At 42.3% G+C, this 18,693-nt stretch overlaps 1 protein-coding gene across 1 annotated transcript in view; it reads right to left on the minus strand.

Annotated features, from left to right (window-relative positions):
- The window catches only part of ntng2b (netrin g2b), a 60,389-nt gene that overhangs the window by 12,278 nt on the left and 29,418 nt on the right, over nt 1-18,693 (minus strand). Inside the window, exons 4-5 of the mRNA XM_061261949.1 lie at nt 17,735-17,907; nt 16,799-16,825 (exon numbers count right to left, since the gene is read on the minus strand). Of these exons, the coding sequence (XP_061117933.1) occupies nt 16,799-16,825; nt 17,735-17,907 (200 nt within the window). The remainder of the gene's footprint in view (nt 1-16,798; nt 16,826-17,734; nt 17,908-18,693) is intronic.

Consider the following 18,693-nt stretch of genomic DNA (forward strand, 5'->3'; position numbering starts at 1 on the left):
AATCATTAGTCTATAAGAGTCAATCTAACGCATGAGTTGGCAGTTTTGGTTGGTAACACTTTATAATAACAATCCCTTATAAGTCATTTTTAAGTTTCTAATTAATGATATTAATGAATCATTATCAAATTATTTAAATACATGATTAATGTGTAAATGATTGGTAAACAATTAGTTATTATGTTAACTAAACATTTAAATGTTATTTGTAGATTACTCTTACCGACAATTAAATACATTGCTAAATGATTAATTGAAACATATTTGTAAATGGTGGTGTGGCCAGCAGGGATGGCCAAATGGTTAAAGCTCAGCAGGTATGGGCATCGTTAGTATATGAATGGAATACATCCAGTTTTTGCTGGAAGGAGGTGGCATTCTCCCCTCTGGTCAAATAAGCCCCGACATTAAACCATGACACTAACACTGACTAGATGGTTCTCTCATGTACTGGCTGAATTCCCAACATGGCTCTCCCAACCTGTCACCTAATCATCTCCTGATTTCATAACCTAAAAATCATTCTCTCACTCTCCACCTCAGGTAATGTGGCATGGTGTTTGTAAATTCAGTTTTCAATCTAAAATTTGATACACAAATGCAAGTCCCTGTAAATATATGTAACTGTTTTTAAGAAAGCAAAAAAACTAGCCTTTATTAACTTTAATAATCAACAAATAATGTACAAATGACAACACATTTGTCATAATAGTTAAACCCTCAAAATTGGTTTGTTGAGTTGTTCAACATTAAATAATGTTAGTTAATATGTACAAATGACTAAGCAATTTGTGGAGTACTCACTTACCAGTTTCTCATCTGTTATACCTGACCCGTAAATGTATTAATGAATAATTTACTAACCATTTACAAAGCTTTTTGCAGCCCCTAATCTAAAGTAGGAACTGTTCTTAACTTTGTTATGCATGGCCTACCCTTTTCTGTTTCTCACCTGTTGAGCATGACCAAGCAAAGACACAAAAAACTCAAATGGAATGATAACTTTTACTGCATGAAATTGCAAAAACAATTCAACTCAATATATCTTGGCATGAAATTCTGTTTTTTTTGTACCAAAGTTTTGGTAAAGTTCTAAGCACAACCACGCACCTTCCCATGATAGGCACTTAAACATGAACTTCTCCTAAACATAACAAATTATGTATATTGCCAATGGAGTGCTGCCCCCCACGCAACACTAACCTGTTCAGCTAAACATGGTATTCCCTTCAACAGAACACCCCTGTATATCCTGTTACCGAATAAGCCCGCAACTACTGTGTCAGTGAGAATAAACTTATCTGTATAGTTTTGCAATGTCAAGAACAAGTCGCCCATTAGGATGCATTTTTGCAAGCTAGTGATGCTATTCAAAGGCTGGCAGGTGGGCTAACTGTAATTTATCTGTGTGGTTAATATTTCTCTGCATGTAGCACTCCTGTTTCTGAGAACAAGAGATGCTAGGCATCAGACCTCTGTTTGGTGTAGTTCAGTTAGAAAGACTCAAATGGAGATATAACATAAACCTTACACTTTACACCTACTTTACACCTTGCACTCGTACAAATGTATTACACAACTTACAAATACCATTAACTGAGGAAAACTGACTTATAATGAAACATGTATAATGTAATATCCACTCACAACCTAAAGCTTGAATTCAAGTTCCTGTTATTTTAGTTTGTACATATTAAAGAGTGGATAACACATTACTTGAATCACTCGCCAAAAGGCTGATATAACACTATCAAGCACATGACATAACTGTCACTAGATGGTGTGACAGATGATGTCAGGTTATATCTAATGACATAAAACTCTTTCTTTCATCAAAATTTTATGATAGAGTTTAAGTTTAGACATGTCTTACAACATATTAACTATATAGCAACAACTTATTAATCATTGACATTCATTTGTGATTTGCTAATAGCTTATAAATGACTAATAAGGGATCGTTATTATAAAGTGTTACCAAACGGTTAATTGAGAACATCAGAGAAATGGACACTATGGTTGGTGTTTTATTTGATTATGAGTACACTTACAATAGTCAACATAGATAGGTCCTAGTTATTTTAAAAACACTATGAGATCAACTAGAGACCAAGAAGCATGGTCCTAGTTTTTCTATGTGCTGTCATTTCGGAGAAAGGTGGTGTTAATTTGTATCTGATTAATGTGCCGGAATCACAGTGCTTTTAACAGAGTCTTTAACTTGCCAAGGAAACCGAATTGACTCATAAGGTCGATACCAGGCTGTAATTTTACCAGTTGGGATCAATAGGATGGAGAAGAAAGGGATTGTACAAGATGTCGTATGTATTAAATCATCCGTGCACGTACTGGCACCACACTTATCCATTTATTGATTTACGAACATAGCACACAGTAACAAATACTGTAACTACTCACAGAGTGTACTGACACTAGCTACAGCACCAGCAATACCTTGTCTCTTCTTTTTAGCTTCTTTATCTTTGTCTTTATTCTGCCTCGTGCGCTTTTTATCCTCTCCTTCCTCTCTCGGTGCCCATTTCCAGAAGGGAAATTTCTTCTTCTCTTTGCTCGGAGCTTCCTTAACTTCAGGCGTCGGGGTAACTGTTTTCGCCGAGAGGCAGTGAGAACGCGGCAAGAGATATCAGCACACTCATTCCTATAAAACGTTAGAATGTGAAACCCTTTCATTGAACTTCACTCCGTTTGTCTCCACGTTGTCCATTCCAGCATAATGTAAATGGTGGCGCCGGATCATTTTAAGGCTACTTTTACTTACATCTACATTTAACATCTACATCCCTCTTTTACACAAGCATTTATTAAAATGATTACTGGGAATACCAGAGAACAATTACAGTTCAATATACATCTAATAAATGATAATTAATCCCATCATCTTTGTTTTTTCCGGAGGTAATGATGTAAGATGATGCAGGCCGTTAAAATTGAGTTGTGCCATTTAGCTATAATCTCTAATATTCTCACTCCCACCCACAGCCCCCTTTGTGTAACAGCATCCCCTTCCCCAGTTCCTCTCCACAGAAAGGGGCTTTTTCCCCTCTGAAGGACAGGGCTCATCCTTGCCCTCCTTACAGTCTCATGTGTCTATCTATCTGCATTAGTTCAATAACCCTCCCCTGTTTTTCCGGCTGACCAGGGCCGGCTTCCTTCCACTTGTGAAATATTAATCAGATGATCGTTTGGCAGGCATTTAAAAATAGATCAGAAAGGCTTGAGCTCTGGCCCTCTGTGTCGGGCCCCGTGCGATACCCTGCCGTCCCACCGAGCCTCCGCTCAAAAAAAGCCATAATAAACAAATAAATGTTTGGGTAGAGGTGCCCAGACAATTGAGTTACTTGATTTATCAGTGTTGGTTGATAATTCTCTGGATGCCAATTCTGGGACCACGGGTTAATACAGTGTCTGCCAATCCCAGACGGATGGAGGCTCCATTTATTTTTGATTGTTCCCACCACGGAGAGACCCAGTGCAGCACTGGACTCACATGCTACTGCTGTGAAGGCTCACAATAGCTCCAATCCCTTTCCCCATCCTGCTAGCCGTGTTTCTCTCCTGGACATGCTGAATCTCCCCATCACTCCCTTATCCTACCCATCATCCCCCATCAGCCCAGAGATCCAACAACTCCCCTCTGCCATTCTCCCCATAGGACATCCACACCCTCCACTGGTGCTGGGATTTACAGTACTGCTTGAGGGAGCCATTTACTACTATTTACCTCCTTTTTTTCTCTCCCATTCTCTCTCCCTTTCTCTTCACCCCTTTCTCTCTCCTCCATTGCCCCACTCTCTCTCTCGTTCTCCGCGACTGCTGTACCCCCCCCTCCCCTCCCCGCCTTCTCTGTTTTCACAACTGTGAAAGATCAGCGCGCCGCGCACCGCAAAACCCCGTGAGCCTCAGACAGCGAGGCTGCTCTCGCTTGTTTAATTCCATGCACTATTCATCGGTCTCCCGTGTGAGGGACTGGGAGGGCATCCGCATTAGCAATCCCCACCGAGCCTCCGCGCGAGGAAGTACAAACAGGGGCGGCGGAGCCGCGGAATTCCGCGCGGCGTTTAACTCAAACCCGCCGCGTTTAAGAAAACTTTTTTTCGGGGAAGCTCGACGTCTGCGCCGCTCACCGCACGCCACCTCTAACACTGGCATCGTGGCCCATATTCCTTAACGACAGATTTAGCACAGCGGCGAACGCAAACGTGTTTAATCTCTGCGACTCGCGCCGCCTCGGGAGCGAACGCGGCCCAGCGCCGGCCCCATTAATCATGCCGCAGACGAGCGGGGCCGGGCGGGTTTTTGAAGCGCCGCGGCGGGTTCTGGTCTGACCCGCGGATAGCGCCGGCGACGGAGCCCCTCAGATCATCCGGCCCAAGCTTGATCGGGAGCCACGGGTGCCGTCCGGGCCGGTCCTCCGGGCCCAATTCCGGCCCGGGGCAGACTGTCGCCAGAGACCGGGCCGAGGCCTGGCGCTAGCCCGCCGCGGAAGATGAATGACGACACTTTACATTTCTATTACCGGTAATGCTAATTCTCCCTCCCCTTCTCTTTTCTCCTCTTCTGCCTCGACCGTTTCTTCCTGGCTTTTCGCTGCCTTTCCCCTGGCAGCATGGCTAGAAGTGAATTTAGTTTCTGCTCCTCTCCATATCACACCTTTTCCTGGATGTGAGATGGAGTGTGTGCTGAATGCCAGCAGTAGTCTAGTGTGCCACTAGCATTCTGTTGGCATTGGGAATTAAGCACTTTGTCCCTACCCCCATCTTAGCTGTTAATAATAGCTCATCAGCAGTACTTACAGGAGAGGAGGACTATACATTCTGTACTCTTGGTGATAGCTGGCAAAGCCTTTTTTTCTTCTATAAAGTGTTTTTGTGACAGTGTCTCAGTAAAAACCGCTATACAAATAAAATTGAATTGATTTACTAGGTTTCCTATGCAGTTAGGAGACTTATGAAGGTACAGAGGACAGAAAATTAGAAATTGGATTTGTACCCCAGAGAGGGAAATAAATGGAAGCTCAGATATCCTTTAAAAATACAACAAATATTGTTTCATGAAGTTTGTGTCTAATGTTTGACCACTAAGGAAAACTATGAAATAGTTCAACTTCAAATTTAACAACTGGCAATCCAGCCAATGAAAGTTGGCTTGTGCACAATTGCACATGACCTTTTGGCATATTAAATCACAATGCATCATGAGAAATCATCAAATTTCTTTCACTCTGCAATAGGCTTTCATTGAACAATAAATCACAGAATTATGAGTGATCAATTTTGAGAAAATAGTGCATGGAGACAAACCCAGTTCTCAAGAAATCCCATTACGGTACGGGATGTATTATGTATGTGTCTAAACTAACTGCATTTACATCTGTAGAATATGATATCAATTATTCCACAATTATTCCGACACAATTGCCTTGTCTGTGGTTAAAGCTTCACTGAGGCTTACCTTCCTTGTCTTCATCCTCTTCAGCATCCTCTGTTGGTAGGGGAGTGGTTTGGGAGAGTGGCTGTGTGTCTGTCTGGGTGGATATGATGTCTGTCCGAGCAGGCGGGCTGCTTGACAGGAGGGCTGAGGTTTCTGTCTGGGGCACCAGAGTGTCTGACTGAAAGTTTGGGATTTCTGTCTGGAGAACCAGGCTGTCTGTCTGGAATACCAGGCTGTCTGTCTGGATGGTTGAGCTGTCTGTCTGGGCAGTAGTGCTGTCTGTCGGGATGGTTGAGCTGTCTGTCTGGGCAGTACTTCTGTCTGTCGGGATGGGCACAGTGGAGAGTGCCGTGGTAGGCTCCGCAAGAAACTCTTGAAGGAACAATTTGAGAGTATTAACTGGGATTGCAGCAAAGACGGGGGAGAATAATTTGCATGCGTGCTGCTGCCTCAGTTTGTTTACCAAGAACAGTGGAGTTTTCTTGCCGTGGATCTAAAGCTGCAAGCATGCACGCACGCACATACACACATTGCTGAGTTTGACTAAACTCAAAATACCCTGCCTTAACCCCTGCAGTACCAGGAACCTTCCACAACCGAACTTCCACTCATCACAGAAAGGTGGCGTCATTTCTACAAGAGAACCTCTGAAAGGCTGAAGTTGTATGGTTTCAGCATATAGATGTAAATGCCAGGATTTTAAAGAAAAAATTGACTGCACCCCAAATTATGTTCATTTACAAGAGGAAACATTGTCAGCCTGTAATAAACAAGCTGATATCTTATAGATAATCACTGACCCAGAACAGTTGTAGGCTATCCCAAGGTCAATTTTCCTCAATTAGAGGATACACTGTGCTACGCTGTGCACTGCTGTGGTACTTTTGTCCAGATCGGAAATATATAATCAAGACACCTGCCTGTGACTCTATCATCAACAAATATTGTTGAAATACATACAGACAAACTGACACCGGGAATGAACTGGTCTTTCGACACCCTCCCGAATGAAAGGTCTTATTTTCAGCTTACAGTTATGTGAGCTGACTCTGCTTCAGCCACCCTGAACAATATGCAGATACATCCTCACATGCATACAGACAGATATGTACGCAAGGTCTTTAGACTGGGGGTTAAGGCACAGAGCCGCCATTGCTCCACTATACGCTAGGTACTAAATACTAAAAAGGACACTGCTACTAAAGTACGTACAGCGTTACAGGACCTCTAAATGGTACAAAGTTAAATATGACACATTTCTTCAAATTGTGAAGCACTTTTTAATTTATTGTATTACAGTTTCAAAATAATGAGAAAAAGGAAGAGGCCCTGTGCAAAAGGAACCCTGTCAGTTAATATTTTGTAATTTCAAAACCTTCTTCCGTCTTTCCTGGAGGTACTTCATGATTGATTTTGAGGTATGCTTTGGATCATTGTCTTGCTGGAATACCCAACCTCTCTTCAACTTTAATGTCTGGACTTACCTTCGAACATTATCCTTTAGAATTTGGCGGAATCCATTTTCCCTTCAACTCATACAATATTTCCTGTGCCCCCAGCTGCCACACAACCCCAAGGTATCATGGATCCACCTCCATGCTTAACAGTTGGCAAGGTGTTCTTCTCTACAAAGGCTTTTTTTCTACAAACATACCATCTTTGGTGGTGGCTCACATTTTGGTTTTGTCAGTCCAAGGCTTCAGGCTTCTCAATGTTTTCCTTTGCATACTTCAGCTGCTTCATTTAGTATTGAGGTCGTAGTAAAGGCTTCCTTCTGGCAATCATGACAGTCTTTGTTGTTTAAAGTATGTTTTATTGTTGTCCTGTGAACAGCTAGATCTGTGTTTGCTACTCTCTTTTGCAGTGATTTCCAAAAGGGTTCCCAAACTTTTGCACAGGGCCTTTTCCTTTTTTAAAAATAATTTTTAAACAGTAAAAAATGAAAATAAAAAGCAATCTTACCTTACAATTTGCAGAAAGGTCAGAAATGTTTAACGCTGTAACATTTCCAGTTCAGGTTTGCTTTACCTCAAGTACATTTAAACCAGTGGTGCCAAAATGTTTCCCCCTCATGTGAGAAATCGAGTTCAACTACAAATTCAATACAGTTGCAGTACATAATACTTGGATTATTGGTTTTCAATGGCTTTTCCTGACAACTGTATATTCACACAATTTACTGAAGACAAACAATATTGTGCTAAATTGGAGAACTGCACTATGGAATTATCTCTATCCCTACTGTATATGCGTCGGATTGTGTCCGCCTACTCTAACAACAAGACCTAATTCCAGCAGTTTATGGCTCTTCTAAATCACATCGTTGTCCTCCAAAGAGTATTATTGAAAATCTCAATATACTATTTCATTAAATCATACAGTTCATAGGTGTTCACTAATTTTAAACAAATACTTTTTCAATTCTCTGTGCACATTCGTCTTTTCAAAGAAGGCATTTTACTGTACTACTACACGGATGCCTCCTGGATATTTGTGCAATGTGCAATCTCAGCAAATATCTATTGGAAACCAAAATCACGGGAGTAGTCAATAACCAGGCTCCAATTAGAAATGAGGAAAAATTTACTTTTAAATTGTGATGAAGAGCATTCAAAAACTGTTGGAAGGCTAAATCTCTAGTTCTACTTTAGGCAGGGTTGGTTCCAGGTGTTAGTTTGGCCGGGCAGGTCCCACCTGGCTCCTCACTGAGAGAGCTGTCTCTGGGAGCGTCTCTGAGGAGTTCTGGCTCTCGTGCTTCAGCCAGGGTGCTGCTGGCGGCAGCGGTCTCTATGTGGTAAAGATCGTCAGAGGAAACGCGTGAGTCCTGAGAGAAGGCCAAGATTTGTCTATCTATCTTTACATAACATTACATTATTGGCATTTGGCAGACGCTCTTATCCAGAGCGACGTACAGTTGATTAGACTAAGCAGGAGACAATCCTCCCCTGGAGCAATGCAGGGTTAAGGGCCTTGCTCAAGGGCCCAACGGCTGTGCGGATCTTATTGTGGCTTTACTGGGATTAGAAACACCGACCTTGCGTGTCCCAGTCATTTACCTTAACCACTATGCTACAGGCAACTCTACATAGACAGCATCACAGTAGAGAACAACGGGAAAAGCAATGAGCAGGCCTAAGCAGAGGTAGGGGTTGGCTCACCTCCACAAAATCTGGCATTGAGATTCCCATGAGTGCACAGGTCCTAACAAAACCTAGATACCTGCAGACACACATGCGCACACACAGACATGCACACACACACACGCCCGCACACACACACACACACACACACACACACACAAATCCACTACCAACCACACACAAACGAAACTGTGTACAGCGGATTTGTTTTCGCTGTTTAATTCATGTGTAAACATGCCCTCTGCGTGAAATGCAATTGTGTTACCGTCATCTGCAAGAGGCGGTGGCATCCGCTGAAATCTTCCTGACACTGAGTGGTGTATTACGATTCAACAGAGTCAGATCACAACAGCTAATGGCTTCCTGCAGCCTGGGAAGCGGATATTTTACATTGTCTCTCCCCAGTGTTTCATAATTACTGCACGGTCAAAGGGACGAGACCGTGATTTAATCACAACACAACTAGAGCACTCCCGCCGACCTGACCCCCCTCCTTCCATCCCTCCCTCCCCCCTCCCCTCCCCCCTACCCCTCTCCCTGCCCATCTACTAAAATAACCAACCAGCTCACAGTCGATTAGGCTCCCTGAACCCTGGCTTGTTCATCTGGATCAGAGTGTGCTCAAAGCGACATGCTGCTGGACCCACAGTGGGGATGGGGGGAGAGGTGGAGGAGCCAGGTGAGAGAGGGGGAATAGCCATTACAGATGGCTCTTTCCCATAACATATGCACCGTAAGCAGAGGGGAAAGGGGGTCATCTGCGGACTGGTCAACCACTTTATCAGCCGTCTGAAACTGCCATTTAGGAGAGCCTCTCGCAAGCAGAAACCTGGACCCACAGGTAGTAGACTAAAGTACAGGGTTACAAAGCGCGGGGATGTATTTCAGGAGTTATCGGAGAGTCTGAGGACAGCCTCAGACCTTGGACCCCCATCACGAAGAGCCGTGAACAGATTTCTAGGCAGATGATTCATGAGCTTGCTTTGGTATGCCATATGTCACCCATAAATCACCACACAAACTTCAGACGTTGATTTAGAGACACTCATTTCACCAGGTTGTGATGAGATTTTATGGGTAAAAAAAAAAAAAAAATACAAATAGCTTACTGAATCTGAGCGGGCTTCTCTGTTGCCGCTGTTACACAGATGTGCAGCCTATATGACACAGAGGACACCAATAAATTAGATAAAGAATTAGGGGACCCTGTCCTTGTGGCAGCACTCATTCCTCTCAGCTCGAGGTTCACGGGGAGACTCGGATTCAGAAATAAACGTCTCTTCCCGAGTCTACAGTGCAGTCGGCCCCCACCCCCCCACCCCCCCCAGGCTAGAGGGAAGCTCAGTCAGTGAGTGGTCCAATTAGACCTTGGAGAGGGGACCTTGTAAAGACAAAGACCTCAGGCGGAGCTGTTAGAGGAGAGCATCCACTCCTGAAACATTCATCTTCGCGTCCGCGCGCCGAAACGATCGGGGGCGTGAGGGCGGGGCCCTCTCGCCTTGGAAAGCTCCAGCCAGGGGTGTAAAAACACGGCGCACAAAATTAAAAAAGGAATAGAATGATGTAGCGATCTCCTGGTATTACGTTCCTGTACTGTAGCCTGCTATTGATATTAATTGTGTCTGTCATCCTTCACTTTCCCAAGAGGGAGTAGAAAATCGCCTTGTTGAGAAAATAGCTGATTCTACAGCAACAATTCTACTTTTAATGCACTGCTTGGTTTGTTATCGGAAGTTTGGAGTACTTAACCATGGAAGCTGGGTATTTTCAAGTGTGACACAGGAACACACATACTGTATAATCTTATAATATACTGTATAATCGCATACTGTATAAACCATAGATAGTTTTACTAATGAAAACTGACCTTGGAGAATTGTATTGAGAAAAAAAGCGTTATTTTCACTTATAATACGGAACTGAAAAATAACTGACTATCTAGGACAAATACGGTATTCTGACTGCATTCATGAAATATATTCAGTAGCTACACTGATATTCTCTGTAAACTACATATATTCAATAGGTTGTTCAGCAGGACTACAAGAACAATACATGCCAGCTTATTTTGACAGCTATGCTGTACAACTCAACAAAATATTGAGGTCTTTCTATGCTTCAGTTCAATATGGGAAGGGCTCCATTCAGTTGCATGGCTCTGGAATACAAGTCAAATTTCTTACAATTATTCTTACAAATTGCTTCCAATTATTTTGCGAGGTAACATTAGTTAATAGCCTAACGTTTTATTTCCTTTCGGCGATGGGTGAGCTAGTGAACTTTTTTTCACCGATGATGCATTTGGCTTGTAGCTGCAGCAGGCAATTTTAGGCTGCATGAAGGTTTTTTCCTCAGCATCAGGGACTATTTTTTCTCCTGTTCTCATTGCGTTTTAATTAATACCTTTGTTTCTAAACTAAAAATTAATTATAACTATATTACTCTGGCGAGTTATCCATGGTATAAGCAGGATAATACCCTATGAACGAGTCAGATATGAGGAAATAATTGGCCTTCAGGGTTGTAAACGGCCTGACACAAACACTGTCGGGCAATTATTTCCTCATAACTGACTTGTTCATAAGGTATTATCCCTTATTTATCTGTTTTGAAAATCCCATCAGCAGTTTCATTTGATTGCATTCAGCAATACATTTTTTTGATTATAAAATGGATATTCAGTTACTCGAAAAATACACTTGCAGTAATGTCAACAATTATGTTAACAACAGATTGGAGATCAGTTTCAAATAAAAACCAAATAGACTTTTCTAGTTATTATATTCACTGTGGAGTGCTCATGCAATGCATTTACGGAATATGAAAATATGTAAAAACAAATTGTTGTCTGTTGTCCTTCCTTAACAAATTTGAAAGCCGGTCGAGCAATAATTCGTTTTAAGGGAACTTCTTGTACTGAATTTGTTGCTCATATCCTGTAACTGCTCTTTTATTAACCCCGACATTGTCTCAACGGGGGTAGACGGGATTACAACCTATATATCTCTCTATCTTTTGTAGTGCAGTTTTATGGAAGGGGTCAGTGCAATGTTAAGTCTAATCTTTGGCATTGTAGAAAACAACACCACCCGCTATCCCCCCGTAGGTTACTCACAGTATAAAACGGGGATAGGAAATTTCCCTGAGGCCTAAAGCGGTTTTCGAGTGATCGTGAAAGTTTAAGCACCAGTCAGCCCTCCCCACTTCGCAGTACAGCTGTGGCAGGGAGTTCCTGACGCAAGCAAGAGGCTGGGAATGAAAAAAACAAAACAAAAGTGCTGCGCTGTTAACAAAAGCACTTAATGTTTTTCATAAATTTCTGACATCACAGCACTCCCTGCTCTCCAGTCTTTCAGATCCTCTAAGTGCTTTCTTGAGGAGCAGGAACCGTTCAAGACTGTGCATTAAATTTAGCACATCACACATCAAACAAGACGGCATTTGGAAGACCATCTTAAGGTTTAGCCAGTTTCATAAAATTCCAACATAAAACACTGTGGCTATGTGCAAATTCTCCTTCATTGTTTAAAGTGTGCTTTTATTTTTAGTTTTAGTTGAAAATAAATTCAAAAGCAACCATTTAATCTTCGATAATATATGATACACACATAACATTAACACAACCTCTGTAAAGGGTCAATAGGTGTTAACTGAGAGGTAAACATGGGGAAAGGACTGTCTTATAAAAATGTGAAGCTAGTGCTATATTATATAACACTGTTAGTGTCCGTATGACCAAACATGACACAGCAAACGAGCTATGAAACTGTGTCAAGTCCAATGGTGCTTATATGAAACAATAAAACATGGACACATTCAACACACAGTATTTTTAAAGTCCATCGGCGCATCCATATAAACAGTATCCTCGGTTGCTTCCAGAGTAAATTTCATCATTAGGCATATTAAACGGTAATTATACGGTTGTTGTCCTGACACCGACAATATTTCAACGGACGTCCCCAGACGCGTTGTAAGGAGCTCTGCAGATCTGTGAGGCTTCACAGGCTCTCTGTAGTCGCATTGAACCCAGAGCAGGAGAAGCGGTGTAATATATAAGTCACCCTGGGAAACTGACATCTCACTCACTACGAGGAAAGGCCACAGAGGCTCCACGGAATTCAATTACTGCGTGCTGCACTTCCTGAAGTTTACAGGAAGCTTACTTTTCATCTTTCTTACTGTGCATATTACCAGCTCTGTTACTTCTTAAACTCACTCGCACGTGTTGATGAATATATTTTCATGTTCTCTGTTTCGTAATCAATATTTCATTTGCCATGAATGTATGTGTGCACACACAAACACATGTACGCATATGTGCTAACACACACTCACTGATGTATGCACTCACATATAGCATTACTCATTCAGTGAGTAATTTTCGGCTGATAACAATTTTGCTTAAAATAATAGAACAGGCTTAACAGAGAAAAATGTGATGACTGAAGCCACAGGTAAAAACTTCCAAAGAATATATATGATATATACTTCATTTGAAATTCTATATTTCATCAAAACTTTTTATCAAAACCACAGTTCACACAACAAACTCTCACAAATGACAGTGTAATATTTACAACTATATACAGGTACAGCGGGCTCCAGAATTATTGGCACCCTTAATAAAAATGCAGAAAAAAGGCTGCATATAACAAACAGCATGAACGATGATCTATGTTTTATGTTCAAACATATGGGAAAACTATATACTTTTAGGTCAATACATTTACTCTCATGTTTCAATGTTTCTTATTTAGTAATCAAATTTTTTCTGAAAACCACAAATGCCGAAATTATTGCCACCCCTAACAATTATTGTCGATAAAATCAAACAAATTGTAATTGGCAATACAATTTTACTTAATTTAGCTAATCTCAGTCTAAAGGAACTATAGTCATTCCAGCATTTGCTGTTTCACTAGAGTATAACATATGCCATTGCCAGGAACAGGATGCAAGTGTTGTCCCCACGGACTGCAAGGTCTAAAAACAAAACATAAAACTCCACCTCCATACCAAGAAACTCTTTGAAAGGTTGGCATGAAGACAGCCCTTACTGAGCACAATAAATAAAACCGTGCATCTTGAGTTCACTGGAACCCTCGTAGGAATTGTGACTGGAAGAGAGTGAGATGATCAGATGAGACCAAAATTGTATGTTTAGGCCGTACACCATCGACATGTTTGCCGGAAAAATGGAATGCATACAAGGAGAAGCACCTCATACCCTACTATCAAATATGGTGATGGGTCATTGATGTTTTGGAGGTGTTTTGCTGCTAGTGGTCCAGGGGCACTATTTAAGATCAATAGCACAATTAATTCAGCGCCAACAAGTACCAGGAAATCTTGGCAGAAAATCTGGTTGTCTCTCCTAGGAAGCTGAGACTTTGCTGTAGGTAGATTGTCCAACAGGACAATGACTCCAAACATACATCACAATCCACACAGAAATGGTAAAAAATAACAACTATGTTCTGCAATGGCCACCTCAGTCTCCAGACTTCAATCCCATAAAAAAACCGGTGGCCTGAACTGAAGAGGGGGATATCTCAAGGATATCAATGATTCTGCAATGTTCTGCATGCAGGGATGGTCAGAAATCCCTCCAAATGTGTTCTCTAACCTTTACCTTCACCTAATCACAAATTATAGGAAAAGACTCATGGCAATCACCTTTTCCAGGGGTGTTTTCACAAAGTATTGAACCAAAAAATGTTCATAATTTAGTTGTTACACACACTGCTTTACACGTGTTAGAAAATAAATCTGATGTCAATAACTATTATTTTTTACTTTACAGCATTTTATGTACATATTTATCAAGGGTGCCAATTATTCTGTAGCCCACTGTAACTGTAAAAGTGGGCTCTTACTAATTACTCTGTAAATTATCAGAATTGGATACCATCACAGAGCTGGCATAGAAAATAGGCTTTTACAGTTGACCTGCCTATAGCACAGAAACCTCAATTCATGCATGAGACTTCTTTCTGGCACACGGCATTGCATTGCCAGATTATACAATATTACACTACTAATGCAAACACTCCCGTCTGCAAAACTAATGTGTTAAATAAATTATCCACATATAATTACAGGAAGAAGAGGTCATTGGCCCTGGATGCTCTAAGTGCACCTGTTGGTCCAACACAAGACCATTACCTTTCTGCATTGCGGTGCAAACCTGCGGGCTATTAAAAGACTGATTTGCATTATTCAGACTGACTGTATAATACAGATTCTTTGAGAACGGCCATTTTACAGGCTTGGGACATAAAGGGGAAAGCTGATAGCCCGCTTGCGCGTCTGCACTACTGTTAGTCATCACTCTCCAGACAAATCAATTGACACAGCGTGTCCTTCCACAGCTCCCACCTGCCACACTGAGTACACTGGCCTGCAGGGCTGTAGCAGCGGTAGCAGCAGTGGTTGTTCTCGCGGTCGTTCCCGCGGTCGTTCCCGCGGTCGTTCCCGCGGTCGTTCCCGCGGTCGTTCCCGCGGTCGTTCCCGCGGCTGTTCTCGCGGTGTTCGCCGCTGTAACCGGCACAGGCTCGGCTGTCGTTACCAGTGGTACTGAGAGAAGACAAACGTTAGGTGTGAAAGAGGAAACCGACAATGGTCCCAATTTAAGCACCACAAATACAAGCCGCCAGATATAAATGCATTTTCTTTCTTCAAGCTTTGGAGTCCAAACAGCAAACCCCTGTTCCACCATTTTACCACAATGCCATAAATTGGACCATACTGTATATTCACCTCTGTAATGTCATTCCAGAACATGGTAAATTAAACCAAAACTAAACCTATACCTATCTGAAAGGTGGTAAACCTCTCATTTTCTTCATGGGTTCAATTACAATAAAAAAAGAAAAAGAAAATTCGTATCCGACTTTTTTCCATTTTTCTCCCAATTTGGTAGCCAATTGGACCCCGTCTGATTAAATTAGAGTTAGTGTTAGATACACCGCCCACACCCCGTCCCTTGGCGACCGGCAGGAGAGCAACACGCCTTCTTCAAGCCGCCTCGCCTCCCAAGTCATGACCGTGATTCCGAGGCGCTCGAGGTGCTTGTTTTTGTGCGGCTAACCCTGCCAAGTCCCTCCCTCTGGAGCAGCAAGACAATTATGCTGCTCCACGTGAGCCGGCCAAACTTGGCTTTTGGCAGGACCGAGAATCAAACCCCGGTCCCCGGTGTGCAACTGCAGCAAACTGCAACCGCAAGTCTGCTGTGTCTTAGCCTGTTGCACCACCGCGGTTCCCAATAATTTTAATGAAAGGACAAATGAGTGATCAATACATATCTCTATATCGATGGCAAAGTGTCATCAGGTCTTAAAGTCACCACAAGTTCAGAATAAAAATAACTGGCTAAAATGACCCTCCTTCTTCATGAATTTAACAGTCAAGAGACGAGTAGAATCATTTGTAACTAATTAGATGGTAATGTAAGGCCATGATTAAAGACACTATGAAGGAACTACACCCTAACTGCTTTCCCTACCTATCATACACCTGAATCTTAATGCATAATGAACTGTTAATGAACAGTTAATGCAACATACAGTACGCCAATGATTAATGCCATTTTTTTTAGTTTTTAAATTACGTATGTGCCATGACTGACTTCACTACAGCGAATGGTGCACAAGGCAAAGCCTTTACCTACCAGATGCATTACTAAGGAGTTCTGCAGCAAGACAATCGCAATGTTGCCTCAATTTTCTAGAGCAGGCTGTCCCTACTATGGAATCTTCATTTTCCCTCACAGAGCATCTCTGCAGGGAAAGTCTGTGATGTTCACATTTCCCTTCGTACAAATCCTCAGGGATCCGTTTGCCTGCTACCACACATTGGATTACAACACACTTTTTTTATTCTCCCTCCCTTCTTTCTTTCATCCTCTACCCCTCTCTTACACAAATCGAAGCAGAGAGGAACTGTGGAAAAAATTTTCACATGCAAGGTTTTTGCCATTAATGAGGTACACAGTAAGAGAGAGTGAGAGAGAGCGAGAGAGAGAGAGAGAGAGAGAGAGAGAGAGAGAGAGAGAGTCAACTCGTTGACAATGAAACAGGAAGGACAAACACAATGACAACAAAGGAAATGGGAGCACGATAACGACAGGCATCCACGTGTGACAGTGAAGAGAGGAGCAGGAGCGAAGCCAGCTTTCCTGCGTTTTTGATTAGCATGTTACTTACTGCCAAGTGTTGAACCAGCTGCTGCACCTGAGAGAGAGAGAGAGAGAGAGAGAGTGAGAGAGAGGGAGAGAGACAGAGCATGTGAGATTGGTTTCTTTATGTATTTATTTAAAATGCATCGTACATCAGAACTGTAGAACCGCGCTTGAGTCTTATTAGCGCTTTGTGTGCAGGCAATGCGAATGAGAGTGACATCCCCATCTCCCTCAGTGGAGCTTGTCTATAGGACGAATGCACAATGTGTATACTCGCACTTCTCTGGGAATTGGCAAGGCACACAAGTCAGCTTGATTTTATCAAGAGCTGACAGATCTGCGCAGTCTAAAAGGCACTGCACTTCATCTGTGGGTGTAGATGCCCTAGATTATTATTTTATCATCTTTCCAGTTCTTCGTAGTGGATTTCCCCATTACCTGTTGAGGAAACTTCAGGTATTTTGTGGGGCACTATGAATGGAGATCTGACTTCAATAGACATGTATCTTTCTAGCCTTCGTAGAATTACAATATGACTTCAAGAGTCAATTATTGCTCTAAAGTTACATAGCATTAATACACATAATCAATAGTGTTAAACACTTAACATAACTTCCATAATTAATGACAAAATTATGTTTCATCACTGTTTGCTTTTGGGTTAGAGGTGGCCTGTCCAATTAGCCACAACCATATGTTTCACAGCGGCAACTCTGTAAGAAGGTGACTGACATATGTAATAATGCTGTAATTAAAAAGGGTGTTATCAAATTAACGCATGTGAATGTGCTAAATGTGATAACGAAAACTTTGTAATCTGTGAATGGCCCCAGTGAAAGCAAACGTGTAACACAATGGTACAGAATAGTACAGTACGTGTAGAGATACCATGGAGAGCTGGAAGCAAGTACAGGTGTTGCTGTAGCGCATTGAAGTGGGAGGGGTAGGCATGCACACGTACAGGTGTTGGGTGATCCGTTGGGTGTGGGGAGGTAGGAGCCGGGTCTCCAGGACTTGGCTCGGAAACCCCTTTTGCAGCGGCTGCAGTCCTGGCCTGTTGTGTTGTGCTCACATTCGCATTGCAGGTTCCCATCCACAAAAGTGCACTGTCCTGCGTGGAGGTTACACTTGCACCTGTGGGGGGAGAAAGACAGCGAGGAGTGACTCAGGCTACCAATGAAAAAAAGAACAGTCATCCTATTTTAACTACACGTCTAAGAGCTTATTCTGCTCCTATTTATGGAATAAGCATAGACTTATGTGTGGATAGTAAGACTACTTGCACGTGAAAGCTGACTTATGTCACTCGGACAGGATGTGTAAACAAGGCCTGCTGTAATCCTGGCTGGTCAGAGATTTGGGGAATTATCAGCATAGCTTTATATAACCTATAACCGTACATGTTTCATTTTAAAGGTGTGTCTCCTGTGTATACCAGCGGAAATCTACTACGTATAAGTATTTCACACATAACCATCTTCTGTAGGTATGTAATTTTTTGCAGGTCACTTTAATGTTTTACATGGCCATTTCGTGTGGGGGAGTGTAAAGCATACAAATGAAATATAATGGAAACTGAACCCTGCAGGACAAGCTGGCCATGAGCTGGGTATGAGCAGGTCAACCAGCTACCAGCTATTTCAAAGCCTAGCTTGAGCTGTTTTTTTTTTCAGCAGGGAACTGAAGTATTACATTACTCCATATAAGTGGGCTGTGTTATTTCATAAAATGCCAGACCAATGGATTTATGCACACTTTCACAGGAAATGAAAGAGTCGTTCCCACACACACCCCAGGCTGAGAGAATGAGATGTACCCCTGTCTAGACAGAGACATACAGTAAATATACAGTGGACGGTGAGAAACGGATTAAGGAGAGTCAAGGTGGCCTGGCAGGAATGCCTGGGTTGATGCAGGAAT

The sequence above is a fragment of the Conger conger genome, chromosome 12 (genome assembly GCF_963514075.1).
Source record: "Conger conger chromosome 12, fConCon1.1, whole genome shotgun sequence".
Taxonomy (NCBI): Eukaryota; Metazoa; Chordata; class Actinopteri; order Anguilliformes; family Congridae; genus Conger; species Conger conger.